General features: G+C 33.9%; 1 protein-coding gene across 1 annotated transcript; it reads right to left on the bottom strand.

Annotated features, from left to right (window-relative positions):
• Positions 1–784: 784 nt before the first annotated feature.
• Positions 785–21,653, bottom strand: LOC308262265 (solute carrier family 22 member 22-like; the record flags this gene model as incomplete). The annotated part of the gene is made up of 7 exons (XM_080694724.1): positions 785–992; positions 5,948–6,162; positions 9,253–9,376; positions 10,272–10,376; positions 10,597–10,704; positions 13,114–13,217; positions 21,252–21,653. 7 exons carry the CDS (start codon positions 21,651–21,653, stop codon positions 785–787), a joined length of 1,266 nt encoding a protein of 421 aa, XP_080550850.1.
• Between the last annotated feature and the right edge of the window lie 1,868 nt (positions 21,654–23,521).

The following is a 23,521-nucleotide window of genomic DNA, read 5'->3' as shown; positions in this document are numbered from 1 at the left end:
CTCTAGATGAAGAAAGAGAAACTGTAAATGAGCAAATAAGGCTATCAAACTGGGAGGAAGAGAGGGGAAGAGAAAAATTTTCTAATATACCTGATACATGGTCATAAACTTACCAAAGTCAATCAGTAAGCCAAATATAAGAAGGAGGGAGGGGCATGGAATAAGGTGAAAATTGGGGAAGAACTAAATAAGTGATGTGTGCATGTATGCCTCTATCATCTTGTACCTCATTAAGATGTAAAACTACAATACACCAATTTATTTATTTAGTACTGGGGATGGAACCCAAGGGCATTCTACCTCTGAGCTACACTCCCAGACCTATTTTTTTACTATTTACTTTGAAACAGGATCTCACTGTGTTTCAAGGGACCTCACTAAGTTTCTGAGGCTATCCTCAAACCACAATCCTCCTGTCTCTGCCTCACAATTGCTGGGATTACAAGCATGCACCACCATGCCTGGCTACAATACACTGATTGAAAAGAAAGAGAAAAAGTAAAAATAGATACTGCTAAAACTACAGACTACAAACTAAAAACTATAGACTAAAACTATAAACATTTTATATTTACTTTAAAATATATCACTATTGTAAATGAAAGTTAAAGTATATCTCTTACAAAATGTCTCCATATACCACTGCACAGGAAATTAGCAAAACTAACCAGAGTGCCTTATAATTTAGCTGTATGAAATTTTAACACATACCAGTCATCAGTATTCTGTTAAATCATGTTATAATTATACAGCATAGCTTCTTCCAAATGAATGATAAAAGAGCTTACCTTTTCTCCAAGTCCTTCATAGTATCAATCAATGGAAGATTAAAGGTCTCTGGCAAAAAGTAGACACATATTGATGCTGCTATGGGAAAGCTCCCATAGAGAATAGCTGGGAGATGCACAAAATATCTTCTAGTTACAAATGTAAGAGCAGAACATACAGCTCCTATTTTTAAAGCCAAAAAATTAATGCTGTTTACAGTTGACCTTCAAAAAATAGAAAACATTTTCTCAAAATGTTTGAATCAGAGCAGCACAATTATTAATAGCCAAAATATGAAACCAACCTAGGATTCCAAAATTATGGCAAATACACTCAATGGAATTCCATTCAGCTATAAAGAAGAACAAAATCATGTCGTTCGCAAGAAGTTGGAAAAACTCAGAAAACATTATGTTAATTGAGATCAGCCAAGCACAGAAAGAGAAGGGACATATGTTTTCTCTAATATGCCCAAACTAGGGAGTATTAGGGATACCAGAGGGACTCCACATAATGGAGGGCAAACCTCAGCAAAACTGAAATGGAAAAGTAGGAGACAAAGAAGGCTGAGGTTGATAAATGGAGGAGCTCCATCCAAATATGTGTAACAGTATGAATGTAGCATGTTTAACCTGGACACTCATTGTTGGGAGGAAGAAAGGGGAAGTGAGCAGGGAGAGAGTACCTAGCACAGTCTGATTGTATGTCAATTTTAATATAATAGACACTAAATAAATAAATATATAAAATGTTTAAATCTGTGAGTTTAGTTCTTTATTTAGATTTTTATATAGTTCCCGTGCAGTATTTCTCAATACAGCTTTCTTAGACCTCTCAGCCAAAGTAGAATTTTTCTCCTGTACTACCACTAATGCCATTTATATATATTCTAAATACTTCCTAAAAGATCCCATATAAAGCACTATTTCCATTTTAGATATACTTTTAGTCACTCTGTAAAGAGCTTAAAGTTATCTTCTTGTTTTACAGAGACTATCTAATTTGTATATGATTTTCATATTTTCATCTGTAAACAAAAGAACACATGCATTAATAATTCAAAGGTTACTATTGTAATATTGGAATTACTTTGGTAAAATACAAGATATCAAATTAAACTTGATCTTAGCTTATTTTTTAAGGGGCTCTTTTTTTTGTCTTTTTTGGAACTGGGGATCAAACCCAGAGCGCCACACCTGCAAAGCAGGCACTTTGCCACTGAGCTACATCTCAGCCCCAGCAAATTAAACTTGAGTTTCAAATAAATAAATCATTATTTAGCAAAAGCAGTTGTCATAAAATATTGGCTTACTTAATTTTTCATTTGTTTTAAAATGTGACCAATCTAAAATTAAAATTTAACTAATTGTCCAATAAGTTCTCTCTCTACTTCCCTTCCCTCCCTTTCTTTCTTTACTTTTCTTTTTCCTTTCTCTTTTCTCAACTAAATCTGTTAGCCCTATACAATATAAATGATTATGCATTGTAAATTTCAATGTGAAAACTGTAAAAAAAATTGGGATTCAATAATATCTGACTGATAAAAATTTTCTTATGAAAATTGAGAATTCTGAAGGGCAATATTACAGGAAATAATTTTTAAAATAAAGGAATTCTCTCAACTATTTTAATCCATTCAAGTTATCTTGACATTTCATTTCTCTATAGAAAACTATATGAAGTAGACATTTCACATATAATTTTTCATATTATTTCAACAATAGTCTCCATTATAACAAAGAGTATATAGTATGGCTCTTATTTTATAAACAATAAAATTGATCCTTTAAAAGTTAAGGAAATTGGACAAGACCAGACACAAGGTCACTAAAGTGCACACTCAGGAGAATACCAGGCTGCAGAGAGTGGATAATAAGGAAGTGATAGGTTAAGGGAAGAAAGTTTCAATTATTCAAGGTTAATAAGTTATACATATCTACTTCACAGCACAGTACCTATAACTAACAATGCCACATTTCATACTTAAAATTTGCTGACGGGTTGTTTTATGTTATGTATCTTTTTGAAAGAAATCATAACAAAAAGGCCAGAGGAAACTTTGGAATGTGACAGAAAGGCTTATGGTCTTCATGATGATAGCAGTTTTATGAAAATATGCTCTCTCCAAACTCATAAAGCTGTTTGTATTAAATATATACAGTTTATCATGTCATTCATACCACACTAAACTTTTTAAAAAGTAAATTTTTCATGCAAACCAAATAATTTGTGCTAATCACAATCTTTTATATGTTGAATAATAGCACATATGCTAGAAATTTTATAAAGACTTCATAAAAATAAGAGAAAACATGCTATGTCCTTTTTTCTAAGTGAATAGATTCCCTAAGATGTTTAAAAATATATCTCTGAAGAATTTTTCTTTTTTTGATGCACAAAAAATAAAGTGGTTATTGATAATAAAGAGTTTTCAAAAAGAATGTAATGTTAGATAACAGTAATAGAAGAGTTTTCCATGCTTAACTGCATTAGCATATTAATGAAAAATTAAACAAAAAGTCTACCTCAAGTAAATAAATAATTTAACAAGCAAAATTGTTAAATATGCTTTTAAAAGCAATAAGCAAAAATAGCTTTTTTCCATATTTTCTTTGCCATGTAGTCTAAAATTGTGCCATTATATCTTAAATGTATTATGAAAATGTTTTAAGATATTCTTCTAAAGATCAAAATTTATTAGAAAGTACCTTTTGTCAATGATTGAGAATGCTCTAGCAGTGGAATACTAAAATGTGTGGTGGACCTGACACATAAATAAAAATGTTTAAATTTCTGTAAAGGAAAGGTAGTCTTGAACATGAAGTTCTACTCATGTTAGACACATATCTATAGTTTATGCTTATGTGTAATACTAGCCACAGAATTAGACTATTGCCAATTTAAAATTGCACAAAATTTTGTATTTGCAGTTGAATGTATCATCAACAAGGTACACCTTTTCTCTAATTACCACAAAGCTATTCATTGTGCCATGAAAATGTTATAAAATAAGCTCAAAAGTTGGAAAGGATGATGATCTTAGACTCTACCCTGAAATCTCTACATGACTTGGAGTTTGGAATATATGGTAATAAAGAGGAAGTTGGGAAAATGGTATACCTTTCTAAATGAATTTTATTTACTTATTTAAATTTACAAATATTTCTAGCAGTATTTAACAAAGATTCTTAAGATGAATCATTTTTAGTGACTTTTCTTACCTGATTATTGTTGGCGAAAGTTCATTGATAAAGACAAAATTTATGGATACAAAGACTGATAAGAATACTTTCCCCAACAGAAAAATGCTAAGTCGCAGAATGTACATCTCTGTAAAAATTATTTGAGGGACAAAATTATAACTGTGCTAACATTAATTTCACACATTTGTTTCACAGTTATTTCCTAAATATTTATCACTAGTCAAGTATATGAAATCAAAATTTACTTAAATAATGCCTAATTCAGCAAAGTGATAGTATGTTAGGTATTTGCAAAACAGGAAATATAATTTAAAATAATTAAAACTGGGACTGAAGGAAATGAGAAGCTAAATAGGTACTAGTGATAATAAAAGCAAAAGCAGCCAGGCACGTGGTAGCTCATGCTTGTCATCCTAGCATGCAGGAGGCTGAGACGGGAGGATTGCGGTTCACGAACAGCCTCAACTCTTCACAACTCACTAAGACCCTGTTTCAAAAAATAAAAAGACTAAAAAATAAAAAATAAAAAATATAAAATATAAAAGACTAAAAAATTAAATTCTCTCTAAATAACATAAAGTACATGGAAATGAATAAATTATTGGACTTTTAAATGCAATTGGAGGTATTTTTACCAGCTTCAAACACACTATGATGAATATAAAACACTAATCAAGTTTTATAGAAACCTTATCAAAACAAAGTAGAGAAAAGAAGCAAAATGTCATTAAAAATCATTAAATATAATATGCTTAGAAATCAAATCTGTATTTTCCTTCATCTTGAGTATGAGAAACAATTTCTTTTCCTAGTTAGGCTTTTATGCATGATAACCACTTACTGAAAGGGTTGTTAGATACAAATAATGATTAAAAACTATCAACTCTTGTAATGTTTTCCAAAATACTACCCTTCTCACCATTTTAAAAAATAGAGCTGGGGGTGTAGCTCAGAGGAGCAATGCCCCTGGGTTTCATCCCCAGTACTGAAAAAAAAGAAAGAAAGAAAGAAAGAAAGAAAGAAAGAAAGAAAGAAAGAAAGAAAGAAAGAAGAAAGAAAGAGAGAGAGAGAGAGAAAGAAAGAAAGAAAGAAAGAAAGAAAGAAAGAAAGAAAGAAGAGAGGAAAGGAAGAAAAGGAAGGAAGGAAGGAAGGAAGGAAGGAAGGAAGGAAGGAAGGAGAAAATAAAAAACAAAGTAAAAGATATCAAGGGTTTACAAATACTATAACCCTTAAGCAGAAAAGATAGTGGAAGAAAGACAGGAACAAAGACAATTCAGAAAAAATTAGAAGCCTGAAAGTTCAATTCTTCTAGAATATGAGTTATGAAAAATACCTGTAACTGTTTTTAGAGACTCAGCAATCCCTCTTTACACACCTAAATCAAAGGACTGGGGGAAATTATGTTGGCCACCATATATCATCTGTCTCCAAGCTCAAGGCTTTGGCTTCCATTGGCCAAATCAGATATAAGAAAAATAGTAAAACAGCATGAAAAGGAGGAATTGGGATCAGACTCCCTAATAATAGAGAGCAGAACAAAGAAAGAACATGAAATGTACAAAAAAGCTTTTATGCATGATAACCACTTACTGAAAGGGTTGGTAGATACAAATAATGATAAAAAACTATCAACTCTTGTAATGTTTTCCAAAATACTACCCTTCTCACCATTTTAAAATGCAATCTCTTCCTAGGTACCTTTGTTATAAACATCAAAATTATCTTGTCTGGCTTGCTATTTTCCATTCTTTATGTCCAGTAAATTGCCAAGATTTGGGACTTTATCTCCAGAATATTCTTGAGTGTGTACCATATTTTGTATTTTTAAGAACATGGCCCTTCTTTAGTCCCTGATTGCCTCCCATATAGACTTAACCATATCTCACGACTTTAGCCTTATTTTACTTACATACATACTCTAAAATATAGCCATGCTGATATTATGAAAATAGAAACCTGAACTGAAAATATCTTACCTTTGGACACAAATATGGAGACCATAAAAGAGCTTCCAAACAAAAATAGTGAAAAAGCTGCTGAAGGGCGACGATTGACATGTTTTATTATAAAAAATGCAATAATTTTGCAGGGAAATTCTGCTATTCCTAGTAGAAAAAGGCTCAGAAACATGTTTTTCCCCAAATTCTGAATATCCAGTATGAGTCCATAAGAGCTGAATATTGTTAAAAACCTAGAAGAGAAAGTGCATTCAATAAATTCAGTAATGAACAGACACTTGTTGTGTGTGTGTATAAGAAAGAGAAAGATCTCTATTTCCTTCAGTCATGTGATTAAGGCCAAAATATTCCAAAGTATATGATGAAATTAAAGAATTTATAATATAATAAAATTTATTTAGAAAATATTAAAAATATAAATAATGGGACAAAATGTCAGTAATATAAGTACTTAGTATAATCGTATTATGTATGTATGTGTATGTGTGTGTGTGTGTATACATATTCCAGATGCGTAAAAGGGCTATTGCAAAAATAAGAGGTAACTATCTCTCTAGTTGCATAGAGTTTATAGTGAACCATAGTTTGTTTCCTTAAATATCACCAGAAAATGATGGGTAATTAAAAATATTTTGGAATAATTTTCCTTTTATATTTGGCTTTTTCGAGTACAATTATTTTTTTATTTTTATGTGGATCATATTGAAAATGGCATACATTCAGACTGTGCTTGGTGCCCTCTCCCTCACACTTCCTCTTTCCCCCCAACAATGAGTGTCCAGGTTAAACATGCTACATTCATACTTTTACATATATTCAAACGTAGCTTCTCCATTAATCAACCTCAGACTTCTTCCTTTCCTATCCTTCCATTCTAGCTTTGCTGAGATTTCCCCTCCATTATTTGGAATCCTGGTATCTCTAATACTCTCTAGTTTTGGCATATTAGAGAAAACATATATCCCTTCTCTTTCTATGCTTGGCTCCTCTCACTTAACATAATGTTCTCCAGGTCTTTCCATCTTCTTGTGAATGACATGATTTTGTTCTTCTTTATAGCTAAGTAGAATTCCATTGTATGTATTTCCAATAATTTTGCAATCCATTCATCTGTTTTTTTTAACTATTTGGAATAATGTCATATTGACCCAGGCCATTTTGACCTATTTACCTTATTCAGATAGTGGAAAACCTAAAATAGCCCATGCAGAGCCAGGTGTGGTAGCACATGCTTGTAAGCGTGGTAGCACATGCTTGGAAAGCTGATACAGGAAGATTCAGGTTTGTGGCCAGCCTCAGCTACTTAATGAGACCTTCTACAAGGTAGGCCTTGTTTCAAAAATAAAGAATTAAAAATCAGGCTGGGGTGTAACTCAGAGGTAGAATGCCCCTGGATTTAGTCCTAGCACCACTAAATTAATTAATTAACTAGTTAATTAATTAAAAATAAATACATAGCCCATGAAGGGATTTTTCACACTCTGTATATATTTGTTAAATAATAAGTTTTGGAGAAAACAGACATTTTTAGTGCTTGTTTTTCATATATGAAAATCATAGAGTTTGTCTACAGCTTGGCAGATCCAGCCAAAGTGTTCACAGTAACCATCTCTGTGCCATATAATTTATGTCTTTCTCATTTTTCTCATCTTCAGAATTGGCCTAGAAATATCATATAAGCAAGCTATAAATTTTAACTTTTATTTTTTGTAGAAATTTTTAATCACTTCTCTATTGTTTTATCCAAGTTTTCTCATGTAACTATATAATATTACATTTTAAAAATTGTACATTTAAGACAGGTGTTGTGATGCATGCTTGTAATCCCAGGGCTTGGGAGGCTGAGACAGGAGGATCGTGCAGGTCTGAAGCCAACCTCAGCTACTTAGTGAGGCTCTCAGCAGCTTAGTGAGACCCTGTTTCCTAATAAAGTATAAAATAGGTCTGGGAGTATAGCCCAGAGGTAGAAAAGTCCTTGGGTTCCACCTCCAGTACTATACCCCCCAAAAAAAAATTTAAACTGTACATTTTAAAAAACTAGAGACCAAAAAAATAAGGGTTTAATGTTAGCTTTTGGCAAAACTTGAAATGGAATTTTTGGGTTACATAGACTTGTGTCTATGTAACCCAAAATATTATGCTCTTAACCTTACTAATATAGTACCCTCTAGTATTATTAAAATTGATTAACTCACCTGAAAACCAGCTTTCTCCTCCTTATGGTACTTTACTCAGGTTCATCTGCCTTTTTATTCTGATGTTTATATAGCCCTTTTGAGACCTTTCCTCAAGACTTGATTCCATATGAATTACTAGATTCTTTCCTACTTTATATTTTCTCTTTTTTTTTTTTGGTTTTTTGAATAAGGGAAAGGAATTGCCCCATAAACCTGTCATTCCCCAAATATCTAAGAACAATGAAAAAATTGTTTAATATGTGTTTAAAGATGAAGATAAATTTCTTACCATATAATGAATTCCAAAAGAATTATTCTGCGCATTGCAGAACTAACAATGACATCTCTTATTCTGAAATGGTTTCTGGTTGTATTCAATTCTTCCTTCATTTTTGATCTTAAAATCTTAACACACACACACACACACACACACACACACACACCAAAAAAATGGTAATATTTAGAATCAACAAAGAGATCTTAGATTTCAAAATTCTTTCATCAACTCCCCATGCTATTTTTCTTCTATGAAAGCAAACCACAAATGAATATATCATAAAAACCACTTTGGCATGGATGATATACAAAGTATCAAACAACCCATGAAGCTATTTCAATTAAAAAAATCAATATTTAAACAAATGTTTAAATACACATTACTTATATGTAATAGAACTTATTTCAAGTGATGTAGAATGTACAAATCTTTGTAGCAATAGGGCAAGAGAAGGAAACTGAAGGAATACAAATCTGCAAATAACTGAAATTATCTCTATTCCCAGATGATATGATTCTATACTTAGAAGAGCAAAAACATAAAAGTCAACCAAAAGGATTGTAGAACTGTTTTTTTTTATTGTGTGCACTATAATTTTACATCATATTTGGATAGAGAGTATCAGGAAAACGTATGCACAGAACTCTTTTTGCCCTCCTTACCAGGTTCCCCATCGATTACCCTCACCCCACGAGCCTTTGAGTTTGGAATTGGCAATTTTGCAGACATTTATAGAGTCATTTCTGCTATTTAATTTTTTATTACTTCTTTCCCCATCCCTTCTCTAATCCCCCTTAGTCATTCCCCTGGAGTCTCTGCTCATCTCTGTGATGTTGCCCTTGTAAGAATTATAACAATGGGTCCATTACCTCAAAAGTCAGACTTTGTGCAACATCTTTCCTTCCGTTCACATGGGCAATTTTCTGGAGTTCTTTTAATGCTTGGTCTGTTCTTCCAATTGCCATGAGCCAGCGAACTGACTCTGGGATCCAACTGTTTAAAAGGAGTCAGGTAGAGGTTTATTTATTTGTTTATTTTAGAAGAGATATCACATTCCAGTCCAGAAAGAATTTTTGTTCTCTTTTGGAAAGCAATAATCTTTCCAGCATATAAAATTCCTTTTATTTAGAAAGAGCATCCCTAGATTTAACTTACTCTACACATTATACATTAATCCCACACTCAGACTCTCATTTACAGACACTTTATACTTTGGTAACAGGAATAAAAATGTTTTGCTTGTTTTGTCTTCATTCCTAAGTTAAGATTCCCTGAATAAAAAGCTAAATTTCTCTCTTTTCCCTTTATTTCATCTTACTAATTTAGAAATTATTACCACCTCCATAAGAGACTCTAATGAGATTGTTGTTTTTTAAGGATGAAGCTTCTCCTGTTCCTGGAAATTTTAAATATTATCAAAATTTTGTATTATCAGTTTAAAATGATATCCAATATTTTGTCCTTGAGAAGATTAATTAAAGGCTTATGAACACCAGGATAAGGGTTGTGTGAATGAAAAACTTTTATTTCTTCTTAAGCAGAAATCAAGAACAGATTAATCAGAAATCAATACTCTGCTACCAGCTCTCATTTACAAATATTTTTCTGTAGGTTGATCTGAAAAATATCTCAGCAACTAAATGAAAAAAATAATATAGAAAATAAAAAATTTAAATCACTTATTGATTCAATTAAAAGTTTCCTAAGGAGCTCATTCTCCTATAATTGAGTGTACTCTCTAGGTGTGTAAGCATTTTTCTGAGCATTACACATAAGAAAGGGCCTTCAGTACATAGTAAATGGCAAAATATTCTTCAGTAGAGACAAAAATTATATATCATAGTCACTTATGTAAAAAATGGCTTAAAATATAGCAAAGTTCACATACCAGACAAAGAGTGAAAGAATGAAGAAAGGCAAGGTAATAGCCAATTGGAGTATATGCCAATCTCGGAAAATATAAGCTAGTCCTGCAAGTAATACTTGGGAACCACTTGAAGATAATGTCAAACCTATCGCAGCTATAGCTTGCCATTTTGGTGAGATCCCTTCAAAAACTAAACAAATAAATAAATGAAACATAAAACAAATTAGACGTTTAATACCTTTTCAGAAAGATGATTGAAAAAATGCAATATAACATATGAAGAGATCAAGGCACACTTACCAAGTACACTGAAGTTGATGTGAATAACAATCATGCTAGCACATGCATGAATCTCACAATGCAGTAAATGGAGAAGTTGGGGGCAAAGGCGCAGCAGGTACTCAGGATTACATAGGTGAAGCAACAAGAGACCATCAATGGCTTCCGCCCAAATCTGTGAGAGCAATAGTTGACAAAGAAAATAGCAAATGGCTGTCCATCATTAAAACATTTCAGGACAACTCTCTTTGCTTGTACGTTCTAGTTTTTCAAGTAACTTATACCAGTATATAGATGGAACCATGTAACATTGTAGTCCACTCAGCACTGCAGAATAAGCTTTACATTTAAGATAGTAAACCATCATGGCCTATGTCTATGTTCTATAAACATCTTAGCATTAAACCATGCAGATTCCACTTCTTAAACACACTTTTTATGTTTTCTTTTTTTTCTTTCTTTTTTCTTTTTTTTCTTTTTTTGCGGGTCTGGGGATGGAAACCAGAGGCATTTGACCTCCGAGCTACAACCCCTGCCCCAATTTTTTATTCTTTATTTTGAAACAGGGTCTCACTGAGTTGTGAAGGGCTTTACTAAGTAGCTGAGGCTGTCCACGAACTGCAATCCTCCAGTCTCAGCCTTCCAAATGCTGGGATTACAAGCGTGTGCCACCACGCCCGGCCACCTTATATGTTTTCCGAACAAGGCACAAAATTTCAAACTATTATTTATTCTGGTTTTCAGCTGAAATATAAGCAAGATATATTGAGAGAAAAAAAAAGAAGACTGTTGAATATTTTATGAAAATTAATATGTTGATTTTTAAAATATGGCTTAAAAAGGAATTTAATAAAAAATCACAAAATAAAACTTTATTATTAGTGTGTGTGTATGTGTGTGTGGTATTGGGGATCAAACCTAAGGCTTTATGAATGTTCGACAAGCACTCTACCACTGACTTAACACTTCCCTTCAAGCTCTATAAAACTTTAAATGTCTGAGCATATTTTAAAATGTTATCTTTTAGCAAGATAACACTTCATTATATCTGTCCACAGAGCAGCAGGACACATTGCTACTTGGGGAAGCAAATCTTTTCACCAACTGCAATCCTTTCTCTTCTCAAACCCCTAAGATATATTTATCTTATTTTCTTATTCATTAAATATTAGAACTATATTAATGTATTGAACTGTAAGTTCAATCTCCACCCTAAGTTTTTATAAGCATTATCACTGTGACTCATGTAAAGGAAAAGAAAGTTGTAAATATTTGAGACTTTTTATCTCTATCTTATAGAAAATAGTAATAATAAAAAATCAGAAGTATATAAAATAGTATGAGCTCATTATTATTGCTTCATAGTAATAAATCCTAGTCCTTTTTCATTTATATCACAAAAATTATCACAATGTACAGTTGATTTGTTTATAGATCTGAAGTCTTATTCATATCCTTTATAATGTTATTTATGATCTCTGAAGGTTATTTTTTATTTATATATTAGTTTCTCTTGGATAGATTAAAACTAATATTGGGTAATTTAATTCTGATGCTGTTGACATTAAAGTCAGTTCCATCCAAGTTTTAATGCTACTCTTTGATCAATAGATATCCCTATACAATAAATGAGCTATTTTGTTTCTTACTAAGATTAGTAATATTAATTTAAATTTATTTAAAATCTGCCTTATTAGGCTGGGCATAGTGCCACACGCTTGTAATCCCAGTGCTTGGGAGGCTGAGACAGGAGGGTTGCACAGGTTCGAAGCCAGCCTCAGATACTTAGTGAGGCTCTCAGCAATTTAGTGAGACCCTGTTTCCAAATAAAGTATAAAATACGTCTGGGAGTATAGCCCGGAGGTAAAAAAAAAAGCCCCTGGGTTCCACCCTCAGTATCATAAATAAATAAATAAATAAATAAATAAATAAATAAATAAATAAATAAAATCTGCCTTATTAACCTGGATCCTTCCATTAGTTAGTCTTTTCTCTCTACTTGTATTTTAGTAATCTTCTCAATAATTGTCTTATCATTACCTATATTTCCACAATTTTCTCTTCCTTTGATAAAATTTCTTAAAATCTGCTCACAAAGAAACCTTTGTAAAAATAATATATATGTTTTAAAATAGAACATGCAAACCAACAGTGTTTTGGGTCATTGCAAATTTCTGATTATCTCAACACCAAATTTAAGGCTTAAATGAAGATTCTGTGTTCATAAAATTACTTGGCTTGTTAACTTTATCTCTCATGGTTATGTTTTGTGAGCTCATTTAATTAATCATATTTTCTTATTCACCACGTCTTGAAGAAACTTTTCTTCTTTTTTTACACCTGCCTCCTCCCTGGGAAATTTTGATTTTTTTATTGGTGATTGGCAGTCTCTCCTATTGGAAGCCAGATGACTGAATTCATTCTTCCAAATTTCTTATTTCCTTCTTCTGTATCCACCTTATCACTAACTTCTGACTTCTGGATACTTAGATAACTTTAATGTGCATAATTCTTAAAACATGTGCAGAATCTTTAAAAATATGTGTATATTTATAGATGGTTTTTGTTCAGAAGAAAAACTTACCTGTCAGAAATGATGCCATTGACAGCAATACCCACCAAATTCCCTGAAAAGGATATGGCCTGTGCAAAGTATTTGAATGACTGGGAGTCACATACTAAGTCCCACTGAAAAAATATTAAATAGAAAATAGTACAGATTAAATATATTAGGATGGCAATCAAGAAATAGCCATAAACAGAACTAAAAAGTACATTGTTTGGTATTGTTAAAAAAGAGTATGAAAATTACTTTTTATTATTGACAGGAGCTTGCCAGTACTACCAAACCTACCAGGGTTCCATCTATAATAAACATGTCTATCAATATTAACATTGTTATAGAGAGTAGAATCTCAATGAAAAAACAGGATTATAATATGTACAATAAAAGTGCACCAATATAACAATTTGGTTTGAAAGTTTATTATTAATTAGCTTGTAGTGCAAGTTATCCTTTCTTCACCATTCAGGGAGTAGCAAAAGTTTCTGCTGTTGAAATCTTAACTATGAGTTTTAAGTTTGTAGTTAAAATATACAACAAAAGCCATAATCTAAAATAAAATTATTTTTATTTGTATAACCAGGAGGAAACAGATATTTTTTGAAAATCTAAGAGATCAAAAGGACTTGGTAACAAAAAAACTTCATTAAAATGTATAGTCTAAAAATGGCGACTGCAGGACACAGCATTTCTCAGTGGCTGAAATAAAGTTCAACTACCGAGAAGGCAGCTTATTAACCAACAAAATAAATATATCTCAGGAACCAAAACAGATCCAGGAACCTCAGCGGAAGGAATCCTGAAACCCTGAACTATGAGATCCACTGCAAAAAAGAAAAAAGTTCGAGCATCGGATCTGCTGCAGACATAGCAGGGCTGCTGGTGCCAATGCGGGTTGCCAGCCCAAACCATAATCCCTGGATTTGACTGACACCAATGTGGCAAAATAACACAAGAGTTTGAAAACAGACATAGAGCTCCAACATCTTAAGCAGCCCCATATGTTCACCAAAGGCGGGACCACAGCAGCACAGTGAGTCCTCCAGACACCTGGATCAAGGAAGCCAGGTATCTGAGTGCTTTCAGAGAAGCTGCGGGCCTTAGCATGCATCCCAGGTCCCGCACTAGCCTTGGGCACCTGTCCCCCATCCCGGGTCCCAGAGCTATCCTCGTGTACCCTGCCCGTGCCCCAGGACCTGAGCTAGTTGTCTCTGCCACTCACACCCCTAGACCCAGCGCTCATCTTGTACACCTAGCCCCCACGCTCTCCCTGAGCCCCAGCGCTAACCTCACGGGCCCTGTCCACTCCCCAGGACAACACTAGCTCTGTGCGTCCCACCTGCGCCACTGGACCAGGCACTAACCTTGGGCCCCCAGCCCATGGCCTGGGTCCAGCACTAGCCGTGTATGCCAGGCCTATGCCCTGGGACCTACTGCTACCCTCGTGCTCCCTGCCTGAGTCTGAGACCAGTGTTAGCCTCTGTGCCTGGCCTGCACCCCCAGACCTAGCACTAGCTATCTGCATCCACCCACTGCCCAGAGACCCACCAAAAGGTGTATGCACCCGCCCCATGCCCTGAGACTTAGGGCCAGAGTGCCCAGCCCATGCTCCAGGTCGAGCGCCATCCCTCTGCACCCTGCTCAAGCCCTCCACCGGCGCTAAGTGTCTGTGCCCACCCACACCCCAGGACCAGCTATAGCCATGCACCCAGTCTGTTCAGTGGGATCCAGCAGCACTCTGGCAGTAATTGTGTGTGCCTTGGGTCCCTACAGCAACCCTTTCCCCAGAGTGCACCTTGGGACCCCATGGACTAGCCCAGTTAGAATTTCCAGAGACTCAAGAAAAATCCTCAAGGGGCAATACCTGCACAGGGCCTCATGGGGAGATTCCAAGACTACTTTGGACACCCTCCACACCCTCCACCCCTGTGTTAGGGAAGCACAGACCTGAGTCCAGGGTGGAGAGTGCAGAGGCGCTGAATACAGGCTGGAAATACACAGAACCCAGGACTTGTACAGAATTTATTAACAGTGACAACAGATACCCTGACACCTGAACCCAAAGCTGTCAAAGGCAAGAAAGGGGTCCTAACTCCCAAAGAGTGGCTTAAGAAGCAGACCATAGACTACAGAGCAAATGAAGAGACATTGGATTATACCCCAGAAAAATACCACAGCAATTAGATATTCAGATATTATATGGACCCAACCCCATATTTGTAAATTAGTAGGACTGGTGTTTGTTTGTTTTTCTTTTAGTTCTTTTTGTTTGTTTGTTTTTGGTTCTTTTTTTTACCATTCTTTCTTTTCCTTTTGTTTGGGTTTTTTATATATGTTTGATAGTCTGCATTGTTTTCTGATCTCACACAGTCGCTAGTTCTTTCTATTTTATTTTATTCTTTTCTTCTTTTTCCTCTTTCTTACTCTTTTTTCTATTTTTCTTTTTCCTTTTTCAGTTGTTTTTTTTCTTTGATTATATAATAGTTAGCATCTGTATCTTGTATTGATACTTTATTTGTGTTTGTTCGCTCTTTCCCCCATCCCTCTTACAAAATTCCCCACTCTAGCCTATCTACTCTCTTCCCTCAAAACTTTTTCCCATACTATATCTCCTTATTTAATATTCAAAGTATATTATATCTCCATACTTAAATACTCTACTAACTACAAGAGTCCTACAATTTAACTCTGTCTCATTCTCAACAAGATATTACCTTATTATACTTAAATTCTTACTCAACCTAAATGCATCCTCTACCTAACCCAACTCCTGTACCCATCACCCTGACTCCTCCCCCATTACCCAACCCTCACCATTGGAAAAGGTACTGCTGACCTACAGACACCTCTAAATTCCTAATACTTAGATTGGATTAGACATAATACTCACAAACAATGGGTAGACATCAGAAAACAGGACAGAGAACCTTGAAAACACGAGAACCAGTAATAATGAAGAGACAACAGAAATCACAAATACTGACCTACAAGAAATGCAAGAAGGGGAGTTCAGAATCTTGATCTACAATATGATGAATAGACACTTCACAAAAGAAGAGATTCAAATGGCCAATAGATACATGAAAAGATGTTCAACTTCACTAGCCATCAGGGAGATGCAAATCAAAACTACTCTGAGATTCTATCTATCCCCAATCAGAGTGGCAAGCATAAAGAAATCAAAAAAACAACAATTGCTGGCAAGGATGTGGGAAAGAGGAACTCTTTTACACTGTTGTTGGGAGTGCAAAGTAGTTCAGCCACTATAGAGATCAGTGTGGAGATTCCTTAGAAAACTGGGAATAGATCCACCATTTGATCTGGCTATACCACTCCTGGGTATCTTTCCAAAGGGCTTGAAATCAGAGAACTACATTAACATATGCATGCCCATGTTCATAGCAGCATAATTTGTAATAGCCAAAATATGGAACCAACCTAGATCTCCATCAACAGATGAGTGGATTGCAAACTTATGGGAAATACACACAATGGAATTCTATTCAGCTATAAAGAAAAATAAAATAATAGCATTTGCAAGAAGATGGAAGAAACTAGAGAACATTATGTTAAGTGAGATAAGTCAAGAACAGAAAGAGAAGGGACATATGTTTTATCTAATATGTCCAAGGTAGGGAGTAGTGGTAATACCAGAGGGACTCCAGATGATGGAGGGGAAATCTCAGCAAAGCTTGAGTTTAAGGATAGGAGAGGAATAAAGCTGAGGTTGTTCAATAGAGGAGCTACATATGAATATGTGTAATAACATAAATACAACATGATTAACCTGGACACTCTCTATTGGGGGGAAGTGAAATGGAGGGGGAAGGGCATGAAGCACAATTTAAATGTACACCATTTTCAGTATGTTCCACATATAAATAAAATAAAATATGGAAAAAAATTAATTTCATGAAAAAAACTGCACTTGACCGGAGAACTCTGGTGCTCAAATAAAAATAGAAACCTGTAAAAAAAAAATAGACTTCTAGAGAAGTCTATTAAGGAAAGGTAATGTAAGTGTGGTTTCCTACCATGCACAATTTAAACAAACACACAAGCTAACAAACCAATGGGCTGGAGGGTATTAGGGATATATAGATAATTGGGAGAGAGAGAGAGAGAGAGAACAAGAGAATAATACAGTTAGAAAAACTGCATTTCCAACAAATTATTGACAACCCTATCTATCCTAACCTAGATTCCATGGTGGAGTTGATGTTCAACAGAAAATGCATTGGAATCCTTAAAAGCCTAACAGAATTACATTCCCTGAAGACAGCTTCTTTTACAGATGACACTGAGGACAGGATCCCAAGGGCATTGTATCATGGCAGAACAGATACTAACATGGATAAGATCAAAAACCATCATTGTGGATGTCTGTGTGAACCTCAAGTGACAGAAAAAATTTATGAAAGTTTTAAATAACATGAATAAATCTTTGAAAAAGGACTAAGAAGTCAAGTTTGTCAGAACTGTTCAATGATGAAAAACAAAATAAAATAAAAGATGTAATTAAAGTAGGAGGTTAGAGTAACAGTGCCTGATAAACTTAAGAGACAATGATGAAACTGAGTATTTATTGTCCCCTGGTCAAAGGATAGTATTAATCAGAAGCATTCATTATATGGGGAGTGGCACAGCCTCTCACACTCTCCATCTCTGTGGCTCAATGTTGAGCAGGACTTCTCGAACCACAATGTCTCACAAATGAAAGAATAAAAAAGGATAAAAAGGCAAACTAATTCACGGAGAACACACCCACAGAGAGGAAACAAAATAAAAATGACTCAATTGCAAAACAGACAGAACAGTTTCATAGACTCTTAAATATTTTCTGATTAAAATTTGAACCCTACACTGGGCATGGTGGCACATGCCTGTAATCACAGTATTTAGGAAGCTGAGACAGGAGGATCATAGGCTCGAGATCAGCCTCAGCAATTTAGCCATACTCCCAACTACTTAATGAGACTCTCAAAACAAAAAATAAAAAGGGCTGGGGATGTAGCTCAGGAGTAGCCCTTAGATTAATTCCCCAGGTGCCAAAAGGGGATATTTTTAAAAACAAAACCTCAAAAGCTAGGCAAACTGTGTCATAAAAAACAATTTCCACTTTCTATAACTCAATTAAATTAATTATGAATGTTGTACTGTTATACAAAGTGTAGTAAATGCTAGAAAGGAATATGAAATGCAAAGAAAGACATACCAAAGATGAATAAAGTTTTGTAGTAAGAAAAGCTCTCTTAGAGACCTGAATTAGCAATAAATGGAGGTAGGTTATGAGGGTTTCTTTCATAAGAAAAATATATGCCAAGGAGATAAAAAAAGGAGATTCCATAATAATGATAATTGTAGATTATTTCTTTCATAAGAAAAATATATGCCAAGGAGATAAAAAAAAAGGAGATTCCATAATAATGATAATTGTAGATGTGTGGCTAAGCTTGCCTGTACTCAAAAGGGAGTGGAAAAAGGGAAGTGGTGAAGGTGCTATCACATGCCTGTGATTCCAGCACATGATCAGGCTGAGACAGGACGACTGTGGGTTCAAGAACAGCCTCAACAATGTAGAGAGATTCTCAGAAACCTAGCAAGATCCTATTTCAAAATAAAAAATAAAACTGTCTGAGGGTGTAGTTCAGAGGTATAATGTTCCTGGGTTAAATCTCCAGTATAAAATAATAGAATAAAATTAAGGGATGAAAATGACATGAGAAGGGTAATTAAGCAAAGTTAAAGATGTTTTATATTTTTTCTAAGAGCTGCAGAAATCTATTAAAGAGCTTTAAGAAAGAAAAATTAATGGATTTAGATTTATTAAAGGTTTACTATGTCAGGGTTGAGGAAATTAAGAGACTGCCAGGGAAGTCTAGAAGAAAGAAGATGGTATTGGACAATTAGCTGGTTGCATATATGAGGAAGAAATCGAACTTTTTTATGAAATTCAGAATGAAAAGCAAGCAAAACTCTGTAACTGACTCACTGTGATCATGAAAGAGTAAGGTATCTTAATATGACTCTCTGGTTTAAAGCTTGAGCAACAGAGCAGAATTGGTGGCAGATGAGGTGAAACACATTTTGAGCAAGTTGCTAATCAAATGATGATGATGTATTCGAGGGTAGATGTGGAGCGCTCCATTGGATAGAACCATTTCATTACTCTGGGTTCTGAGTGCAAAAGTCCTCTCAGATCATGAGTGAGTACTTGGTATTTGTTAAATCAATGACCAATGTCCCAAAGTTGAACCATGTTCTTCTAGCCTTTTTTAAATGCAAGCTCCTGTCTTCTGAGAAATGAACAAACCTAACCAAAGAACAGCTGTAGAGAAAAGACGAAGTCTTCTGGTTCACTCTGTGCCAATGGACAAAAATCTCCCCTCAACACTTCCCCATTTCTTCACCCTTTAGAGAACAAGTTGGTTGAAAGAGTTGTCTAGGAAGGTTCCTTTCATAACTTCTTCTCAAACATTTAATATTGATACCTACACATTTAAATGTATGCTAAATATCACCAAGCTAAACTTTAAAACTAATATATATATGATGCATATAAGTATAAAATTAATATAGAATATGATGATAGGTGAACACCAAACATAATAAATAGGGTTCCATCTATAATAAACATGTCTGTCAAAACATAAAGGAATATTTTTAAGAACATTTCTCCAAGTTAATGCAAAAGTTTATAAAAACACATGAACATAAAAATTATTTATTTTAAAACTCTACTCAAAAACACTATGGGAATAATTGCTTTAATAGAATTTCAACTATATAGCTTTCCTATTAGTTGTCAATGTCAAAATGTATAAAAATGTACAGGATAATTTAAGATAGAACTTGGGACATTTTCTTGATTCATCATCACAATAGTTAAAAAGAGATGCAGAACTAGAACAGTGGATGACAATGAAAACCAGACAAACAAATCACACATTTCCCAAGTTTATGCCCATAGTTTTTGTTAAAATCCCTTACTCTCAAGTACTGAAATTACACGTGTGTATCATTGTTCCCAGTTTGCGATACTTTTTTAAAGTAAAAATTAAGAAATTCTAAAATGTATGTAATTATATGTATTGAGATTCTGTGAAGTTAGTGTTTTGAAAGTGTTTATCTCAGGCACATTTCATGGAGCAAATTTCTCTTTATTTCTTTTTTATTTTTAGAAATATTTCTTTTCAACTCATTAGGAGCCTCCAATTATTTTATTGTAATACTTAATAGTAATTAAATTGTACACTGTAGGGATCTTAGTATATATTTGGAGTAAGGAAAAGTTTAACATGACCAAGAAATGAATACATTCTTTCTATATCATTTATTAGACATGTGATCATAGCAGAGAGACTTAACATCTCAGTCTGTTTTTTCTTAATCTCACATGTATTGAAGAGAGATTTGGTTATACATTGCATATAAGGTACAATACCAACTGTGTTCCAAGCACAATTTTAAAATATGTAAAACAGAATAGTAGAACATTAATATTTAGCATTTGTTAAAAACTTATGTGACTATCAATTTTTTAACTATTTTATACATATTTTTCATGTTCTATTTACAACTCTGGAAGTTTCTACATTATGTAGAAAATTGTTTTTAATGAAAAGAACTTGGGATTGTCATTTAAAAACAAAATACAAAACTTAAAACATTAGTAAATCAAAACAGAAAGTTACTAAACTGTACGAGATCTCAGATTTTAACCTAGACCATCTAAGTCTTTAGAATTCACTTTTAATTTTAATGCATAAAATCTTCAACATATTCACTCAAAAGCTTTGTTACAAGGTGATTTTTATTCTTTTCTTAAATAAATGAAAAAGGTGGTCCCTGTTCCTTTTGTAAACATAAAAACAGAGCAATAAAGTATATGTCAAAGAGATAATGCTATGTAGTCTTGATTTTGAAATAAAATCTATTTAGAAAAATCATATGTACATATTTGCAAACACACACAGACAACACACACACACATTCACACACACACACACACACACACACACACATCTTGTGTGACCATCTCATCCCTTTTCCTTAGTCTTGAATATTTTAGGCAAGCTCCATACTGTATCTTATACCTCGTGACACTGTCATAGATTTATTCTCCATTCACTTTCTGTCACCCACTCTTGATGTATTACCTCGGTAATGATGGTAGAAGTGAAAACACTTTGGTCATAAGTCCACCCATCCAAGCATGGTTCTGTCTCCAGCTCAGTGTTATTGATGGCTGACACATTGGAATCTAAGAACTGCCACTGGGTCTGGCGGAACCGACGGCATTGTTCAGGTTTCTGGTTTGAGCTCATTGGGATGCAGACCCTCAGCAGCCCTTCAGCTGTCAGGTTTAGGGTGATGTTGGCTTTAGCTTTGAGATTGTCAAGTAGGGAGACAGAGCAGTGGTGATCAGGGATGGCTGCTGTAAAATTATCTATGAACTCATTAGAACATGATAGGATAAATAAGGATATGACAAGAATAGTATTCAAAACCTGAAATTTCCCTCTGTCACCAACATGTTGTAGCAGTTCCTCAAAGGCCATGGTTTACATGTGAAGGCACAACTGTAGAATAATAGATGATCCATGTTAGAAATGACAATTTTAAAAAATCTTGAATTATCTGATTATAAAATGTTTTTCTAAATTAGAAAACTAGGAAATTATTCAAATTTTAATTTTGAAAATACAAAGTTTACTTTCCCTATTCTCTTGATAAAAGTGCTATAAAATAAGTTGGATTATTTTCACTGCAGTGAGGGCAACATGTTTTATTCATAATGGCAGAAATTGCAAAGAAGATATGTCCCTGGAAAGGTTATTGAATTTATGCCATTTATAGAAATCACAGTTAATATGCAATGTCATATATTCTGCTCAGCTCTCAGGAAACAATTTTTTTAAAAGATATTGACAGGCCAGGAGTGGTGCTGCATACTTATAATCCCAGCATTTGAGAGGCTGAGACAGGAGAATTGTGGTTCACAGCCACCTTAGCTACTTAGCGAGGCTCTTCGCAACTCAGTAAGACATAGTTTCAAAAAATAAAAAATAAAAAAAATAGGGTTGGGGGTGTTACTCAGAGGTAGAATGCCCCTGGGTTCCATCTCCAGTACTACAAAAAAAAAAGATATTGACAAATATTGTATAGATTTGAGATATATAGCATGGTGGTTATATAACTAATACTTTAAACAAATTATTTAACATATCCATCTTCATGTTCACTAACACATCCATTAATTATTCAAAATTAATTAACATATCCATATCATACATATTGTACCTTGAACCTGTTCATCACAACTATGTTTGTATCTTTTAACCAATAATTTCCCATTGCCCGTAACACCTAGTGAACATTATTCTGCATATTTGTATGTATATATGTTGTGCTTCTACCTGCAAGCTATACCCCCAAACCTATTTTTCTATTTTTATTTGGAAACAAGGTCTCACTAAGATGCTGAGAGTGTCACAATATTGCTGAGGATGGCTTCAAGCCCGTGATCCTTCTGTTTCAGCCTCCCACATACTGGGATCACAGACATGTGTCATCACTCCTACACTACAATTTTTGATTCTGTAAGTACAACAATTTTAGATTCCAAATATGTTACATCGTACAGTATTTGCATTTTTATGTCAGGCTTATTTGACATAGAAAAATGTGCTCCAGGATCATTTATATTGTCACAAATAGAAGGATTTCCTTCTTTTTATGGCTGAATAATAGTTTTTATACAAGTTTACATATAAAATATGTATTTATATATAACATATAATACACATCAACATATTTTACTTCTTTATCAATACTTGAAAATGCTCAATATTACTAATCATCAGAGAAATTAAAATCAAATCCATAATGATATATTAGCTTATATCTATTAGGTGGTTATTTGCACACACAGTTAGTGAGAGACAAAGTACTATAGCTACTGTGAAAAATAATATGAAAATTTCTCAAAAAAATTAAAAGATAATCACCATATCACCTAGAAATGTAAGAATAAATCCAAAGAAAATGATATTAACAGGCCAAAGAGATACCTGTGGTCCATGTTAATTACAGAAATTGTTATTCATAATAGCCCAAATACAGAAACTTCAAAATATCCATCCTCAAAAAAATAAATCTTGATAAAATTTTACTCTTGCTCTCTTGCAACTGTATATGCAATAAATGATAAGCATATATATGTATATACAGAAATAACGTGTATATAACAGGGATGATATAAATGCAAACAAAAACATACATATACTCTGATAGAATTTCTGGAAAAAAATGATAGTGTCCCCTAGACATTAACATGGGACATCTGAGCATCAGTCATAAACAAATAAATGACTTTAGAATATCCAGTTTTTTCTACAATATTTTTGAATTTACATAGTCTACTGAG

The sequence above is a fragment of the Muscardinus avellanarius genome (genome assembly GCF_963383645.1).
Source record: "Muscardinus avellanarius genome assembly, chromosome: 4".
NCBI classification, from domain to species: Eukaryota; Metazoa; Chordata; class Mammalia; order Rodentia; family Gliridae; genus Muscardinus; species Muscardinus avellanarius.
Note: the sequence above shows the minus strand (reverse complement) of the source record. Positions and strands in the feature narration are given on the sequence as shown.